This window comes from Eufriesea mexicana, unplaced genomic scaffold (assembly GCF_001483705.2).
Source record: "Eufriesea mexicana isolate 0111107269 unplaced genomic scaffold, ASM148370v2 scaffold325, whole genome shotgun sequence".
In the NCBI taxonomy this organism is placed as follows: Eukaryota; Metazoa; Arthropoda; class Insecta; order Hymenoptera; family Apidae; genus Eufriesea; species Eufriesea mexicana.
The window spans coordinates 1,928,692-1,935,229 of record NW_016908500.1 but is presented as its reverse complement, the minus strand read 5'-3'; the positions used below and the strand labels follow the sequence as shown (position 1 = coordinate 1,935,229).

At 33.2% G+C, this 6,538-nt stretch overlaps 1 protein-coding gene and 1 long non-coding RNA gene across 3 annotated transcripts; both read left to right on the top strand.

The window, feature by feature from the left end:
* The first annotated feature begins 88 nt into the window (after positions 1–88).
* LOC108556120 (uncharacterized) lies at positions 89–2,399 on the top strand. Its single transcript, XM_017912077.1, has 2 exons — positions 89–603; positions 706–2,399. The coding sequence occupies exons 1-2, from the start codon at positions 111–113 to the stop codon at positions 2,397–2,399; spliced, it is 2,187 nt and encodes a 728-aa protein (XP_017767566.1). The 5' UTR covers positions 89–110.
* A 404-nt stretch (positions 2,400–2,803) lies between these two features.
* LOC108556148 (uncharacterized) lies at positions 2,804–4,583 on the top strand. Of its 2 annotated transcripts, none has more exons than XR_001890805.1 (3): positions 2,804–3,394; positions 3,489–4,179; positions 4,548–4,583. It is a non-coding gene; the product is annotated as an uncharacterized LOC108556148 (long non-coding RNA). The 2 variants fall into 2 exon arrangements; XR_001890804.1 differs by having other exon boundaries at positions 3,471–4,179.
* The last annotated feature ends 1,955 nt before the right edge of the window (positions 4,584–6,538 follow it).

Here is a 6,538-nt window from a genome sequence, read left to right as displayed (position 1 = left end):
AATTAGTACAGGAAGTAATAAGAAGAAGATTAAAATATGAAAATAAAGACGAAGAAATTTTAACAAAAGCTTTAAAATATTTCATCGACAACGGAGTAAATATAGAAAATATGAATCATGCAATATCTGTTTGGAATTATACAGAGAAATGTAGTGCACTGGTGATAAAGTATGCCTTTGTCGCAGATTTTATAATTCGTGAATTTATGATGAGCGTTAGGTACGAGGAAGCATTCTCATTCTGCCAGAGATTTTTGACTTTGTTAAATACCCTATCACAAGATAACAACATTGTTCGATATCATTTGTCGATGACAAAAAATGTTATGGGATTGATACATATGCACCAAGGAAACTATAATATAGCTGGTGAAATTTTTCAAAAAGTTTTGAACGAAATTATTGCTGAGCCATACTATTTGGAATCTATAGCTGTTGCATATAATATCGGTTTGGTATTCTTTCACCAAGGCAAATATGACGAAACTTTAAAATACTATCATATAGCATTAGATGCTTTGTTAGCTAACGACGGGTATTGTAATAAAAATACAGAGATGCTAAGTATTCAATCTGACATAGCTGCAGTATTTTGCAAACAAGGTAAATATGATATAGCCTTACAAATGCTTAGAAAGGTATATACAACACAAAAACAAATATTGGGAGAAAATCATTTTGACACACTGCATACACAAAATCTAGTTGCCGGTATATTCGTGGAACAAGGAAAGTATAGTGAAGCCTTAAAAATGTTGCAAGAAGCATATGACATTATATCTAAAACTTTAAACCAGTGTCATCCTTTAGTTTTAACATTGAAAAGTAATATAGGCGCAGTACTTCTTAAGCAAGGCAAATTGGATGATGCTATTAATGTGATTCAAGGAGTACTAAATTTGCAGAAACAAGTTCTTAGTTCAGACCATCCTGAGATTTTAGAAACTCGTAATGCCATTGCGCAAACACTAGTAGAACAAGGCAAATGCGATGAGGCAATGGTAATTTGTCAGGATGTTTTGAATAAACGAGAACAGCTTTTAAGTGTTGAGCATCCTGACACTTTGCATAGTTTCTTAACTAAAGCACACATATTATATTATCAAGGGAAATATGAAATTGCTTTACAGAACTATACTGAATTATTAAGTAAATGGAAACGCATTTTTACAGAGGATCATCCTGTGGTTACAACTATAAACGGTCGTATATCTGAAATTTCTGAAGCACTCTGCAATACAGCAGAGAATAGTGAAGCTCTTAGTTCTCTCCAGCGGCAATATGAAATAGAAAGAAAACGTTTCGGAGATGATCATCCGACCACTTTAAACACTAAAAATAATATGGGTTTGGTGTTTTATACTCAAAAGAAATTCGACATAGCACGGCAAATTTTTGAAGAAAATTATAATAAACTTAAGTTTATGCTTCCTAATCATTATTATACCCATAGAGCAAAAAATAATTTAGCTCTAATAGCTTTAGCTCGTGGAAAATGCGAAGAAGCTTTAAGAATGTTTCGGGAGGTATATCGCGGTCACCGAAAGATTTTGGGGGAAGATCACGAAGAGACACTCTCAACAAAGGGTAACATATCTTCAATACTTATTTCTCAGTTGAAATATATCGAAGCTTCAGAAATACTTTGCGATGTAATTAAAAGACGCAAGATGATATTGGGGCTAGAACATCCAGGTACTAAAACGACTATAAAGCTTGTAAGAAAAATGTTAATACTTGCGATGAAGCATAATGATGTCAAAGTAATTGAACAGTTTTTTGAAAAATGTGCTGATGTTACTATTGCAGATTTAAATTGCTCCGTATTGTTATGTGACAGTATTGACAGTGGCAAGGCAGATATCGTAAACGTGTTCTTAAAATATGGAGCAGATGTTGCTTCGGTTAATAGCCAGGGTAAAACATCGTTGCACGTTGCCACTTTCAAAGGTCACGAACAGATTGTTAAAAATCTTTTGCAGCATGTAAATCGCGACGAATTATATAATTTTGTTAATACTAAAACCGTTAAGACCGGTAGCACGTCACTTCACATTGCGGCTAAATATAATAATCTGAAAATTTTTCAAACTTTACTGGAACACGGCGCAAAGTATAACGCGAAAAATAATAACGACAAGACGCCGTTTAGTCTTTCTACTGATCCTGATATTATCAGTTTGTTAAAATTAATGAAAGAATTGTTCGAAGACGCGGAAAATGGTAATGTCAGGATCGTTAACAAAGTAAAAGCAATAAATTCTAAACAGTTCAAAGCTGTAATAAATGCTCGCAATGATCAAGGAAATACATTATTTCAAGTTCTTAAAAATAACGGTGATAAAAATACCTTAAAAATGTATTTGGACATGTTGAAAGCTAAATATAGACGCGAATGAAATATTGCTAGATATATGTCCATGGAATTTATTGAATGAAAATTCATGTTTTTATTCGATAAATTTAAAAAATTGTGCCTAGTCGTAAGCCACGGATACAAATATTTTTTTTATACGCATATATATTTTTGGAATAAAATAATTTTCTATTGTAGATTGATAGTAATGATATTTTATACATGTTCTTATAATGTTGTAAACCACGTTAAATCGATGACTTTTTACATAGTTTAGAATTTTTATTGACGATATCTTTTATAAAATACGTTATTGTCTGTATCGACAAATTATATTAAATTGAAAAATTTGAACAATATGGATATGGAGCTTTAAAAATTTTATTTTCCAATAGTAAAAGAAATCTATTTTTTGTTGCTATATTAATATTATATGTAATTGTTATTCTCGTATTTACTTGGAATTGAAGCGTAATCGACTAGTTAATAACTGCATTCCAGCATAGTATAATGACATAAACAAGATTGTATATTATTGGGATACTACATAAATTTTTACGGTTTTTGTTCGTTTTAATACATTCCATCAAATTATATTGTTTCTGGACGATATTTGAGTATACAATTTATCTTTGAGTAACCTTACAACGAAAATTTTGAAGATCGCATTATCGCGATGTCGACCAGTTGCTGTCAGAAGAGGAAAACAATGGATAAAGCCTCGTCGCAGTTCCTTCGCGTCCACTGTGCAGATTTGGAGGAAATATTATCCACAGCAGTGCAAACTATCAAAATTTACTTGAAATTTTAGATACGAGTATTTCAAACCCTATCGAAGATAACAAATGTCATAATGATGAAAACGCAGAAGAATTGTGCCATATGGAAAATAGAGGTGTTCAACGAACTGTTTGACTGTCCATATTTAACATTTTACAAATGATTCCACGATGAAATGCTGAATTCCAACAATGCACTTACTACCAAAGTAATTATAAAACAGACGATTGACGAGCACCTTTCTGCGTTTTCAAGGAGGTGAGTATGGAACGAGAACGTAAGACTGATGGAGAGATTCTTTGAATCGAGAGAATAAAGTGTACCGAAATCATAGAATTGTTTTCACTTGCAGTTGAAGGAGCAGTTCATTGGAAAGTGGAAAACGTGAGAATTATGGAGGCAGATGTAACTCTGAAAAGAGGGAAAAGCAGAGAAGAAGCAAGGATGAAGCAAAATGAGAGTAAATTGCGTTTTATCTGGAACTTGTCAGTAATCTCACCAGTGCCAGCTGTCCTATCAAACGTTTTCCTTGAACGTGAGAGTAGCAAAGGTTATGTACTTGTATGTCAGATAATTGTACGATGTAGACAAAATGATATACGTGGATTCAACTGTAGATTTAAAGCAATAAATACTTATTGTTTTATGGTTTTAACCGAATCATTTGTGCAAATAAATATTTAGAGGATCAGCCGTTCCTGGCATTAAGTGAAAGGATAATATAATTCGACAAATATTTGCGATCTTGTAAATTTCATTTGTTAGAAGTCGGACGATGTTGGAGGCATTTCATAATGTACTCGGATAAGCCTGAGATTTAGAAACTGGGTGTCTCATATATTTTTTGACTCGTGTGGTTGACTGTTGCAAGAATTGTGAAATTATTTGGCATGCCGTGATCGTTGTGCCAGTTTGCATTAAAAGCTTCCAAAGAAGGAGAAAAAAATGTGAAAATTGAGGAGAAGTTGTAAAATTCGATGAAAATGAGGCTATTGTGTTATCACCTTCTGGCTTTCATAGTAACCTAGTGTAACCACTTGAAGGTCTTATGTAGGATCAGCCGTTCCTGGCATTAAGTGAAAGGATAATATAATTCGACAAATATTTGCGATCTTGTAAATTTCATTTGTTAGAAGTCGGACGATGTTGGAGGCATTTCATAATGTACTCGGATAAGCCTGAGATTTAGAAACTGGGTGTCTCATATATTTTTTGACTCGTGTGGTTGACTGTTGCAAGAATTGTGAAATTATTTGGCATGCCGTGATCGTTGTGCCAGTTTGCATTAAAAGCTTCCAAAGAAGGAGAAAAAAATGTGAAAATTGAGGAGAAGTTGTAAAATTCGATGAAAATGAGGCTATTGTGTTATCACCTTCTGGCTTTCATAGTAACCTAGTGTAACCACTTGAAGGTCTTATGAAAAGACGGTTATTAACTATGTACGAATTATTTAAAAAATTGTTTGCGCCAACAGTTTTATCTAGAATGAAGTGTTACATTTTGTCTTGCGAAATAGTTAATGAATTATAATGTCATGAAAAGATTCCATTGAATAGTCGCGTGTGTTTAATGGCTGTAATTGTAAATGTAGACACGTGCTACTAATGTATGTATTGAACAAATATGTGGCATTATAATTTGAGAGTTTTACGATTCAATCGCTTTGATTAACTACTGTATTTTGTGTGTATGTATGGTCTCCCAGTAGCGATAGTGCAGCCAGTAGGGAGGTAGGCGATTTTCTCGAGAGCGAAGCTTCGACTAAAAAAATGTTATTCTTACATTAACATTACATTAAAAATGTTATTCTTAAATTCTTCAAATTTTCGATTTGTTTTTTCGTGTAGAATCACCTCCTTAGTTTGTACTAGTGTTGTTGGGACACCCTGTATGTATTGTATTGCGTGCATTGTTATATTTATTGCAGTAATAACCCAATAACTAGAAAGAATTTTCATGAATATTTCAATTGTTCGCAAAACAATGTCAGCAGAAGTATTATAGTTTAGAGAATGTAGTCAAACTGCCTTGTGCAATTAATCCTAAATTTTAATACCTCGGCTTAGATTTCAATAGCAATTTAGAAATATCTTGTAAAGGAATCTCTGGTTTTCTGAAATAAATGATTTCTGTGATACATAAACTTGAATATTTATTACGAGGTTTGGTAAAAATAAAATGAAACTTGAGCGAAAAAATTTGTCTCATTTGAAGAGGATTTTAATAAGTAGCCGCTTTGCTGTTTGGTAAGTGTTTTATTTCCTCGGCACGTTGGTAGGCTAGTGCCCTAAAAACGAATCCCTAGCTGTTTTATAGGGCGTGTTCCATCACCGTCATGGCGTCTTCACGCATTGGTAGCCTCTTCGGCTGACAAGGAGAATGCAAGTCCTTCATTCATAAATTAATCACAGAAATTATGTGATTTGTTAATTTTTCTCCAAGTGAACAGGAGAGTGCATAGGAAATGAGAAGATATTGCAAACAAATACCGGAAGCATTATTGTATCCATACAGGTGTTCCTGCATCACGCAAAAGAATGTAAATCTTTATATTAACATAACCTTTAGTTTTAATTAAATAGTGTAAGTTATGAGCCATTGTTTTTCCACCTTTTATTAGTGATAGCAGAGCTTGATTGTGAAAAGACAATATTCTGTTAAAATAATCAGGCACGTGCAACAGTGGAAAAATATTGGACACATGGAATATCACTATCATGGAGCCATGAGTCTATTGGATTCTAGCTAGGCTAACAATATAACATACAAGATAGAAATCTTTAATGGTCAAATAAAAATTCAAAAAATGGAGATGGCCTAGACAGACCAAAAGGAATGAAATTAATTTAGGTGATGGCCTCTTATAACAACTAAATATAGAGAATACGCTGAGATTGAGAGGTATGTTGTACTGCTGATCTAAATAAATATTAATATCAAAGTTAATAATCATCGCTAATGTGTTATGTTTCTGAATTATGGAGCTAAGGGAGATAAAGAAAAGAGAGTGGTTGGAATAAAGACACTGAGAAGGGGAAATGTATATTATGTCAAATCAAGAAAAAGAAAAAGGATGGCATATGCATCAACGGAGAAGGTTGTGTGGTGTCAACATGCAAATATCAGGATCATTGAAGAGATGGAGAATGACTACTTGGTAATAGTTATAAAAGTTAAAGATAAATTGAATATAGAGTGTAAATGTTGCATTTAGACACAAATGTGTAGAAATATCTATAGGAACTAGGAAGCTATAAAAGCTGCTGGAATAATGGGTTGTGGCACATGGAATTGATTGGGCCAATAAAGACAACGTTAAAAGGAGGTAAAAGGTAAGTCTTACCTTTTGCTGATGATTATTCGAAAAAAGAACCATTTGGTTGACAGATTTGTAAATGACTA

What these genes read in the sequence shown, in the direction of transcription:
- LOC108556120 (XM_017912077.1), top strand. Translation starts at nt 111, where the DNA reads ATGAATCATGCAATATCTGTTTGGAATTATACAGAGAAATGTAGTGCA. An exon ending in TGCAGTATTTTGCAAACAAG is followed by an intron (nt 604 to 705) that starts GTAAATATGATA and finishes CACAAAATCTAG; the next exon opens with TTGCCGGTATATTCGTGGAA.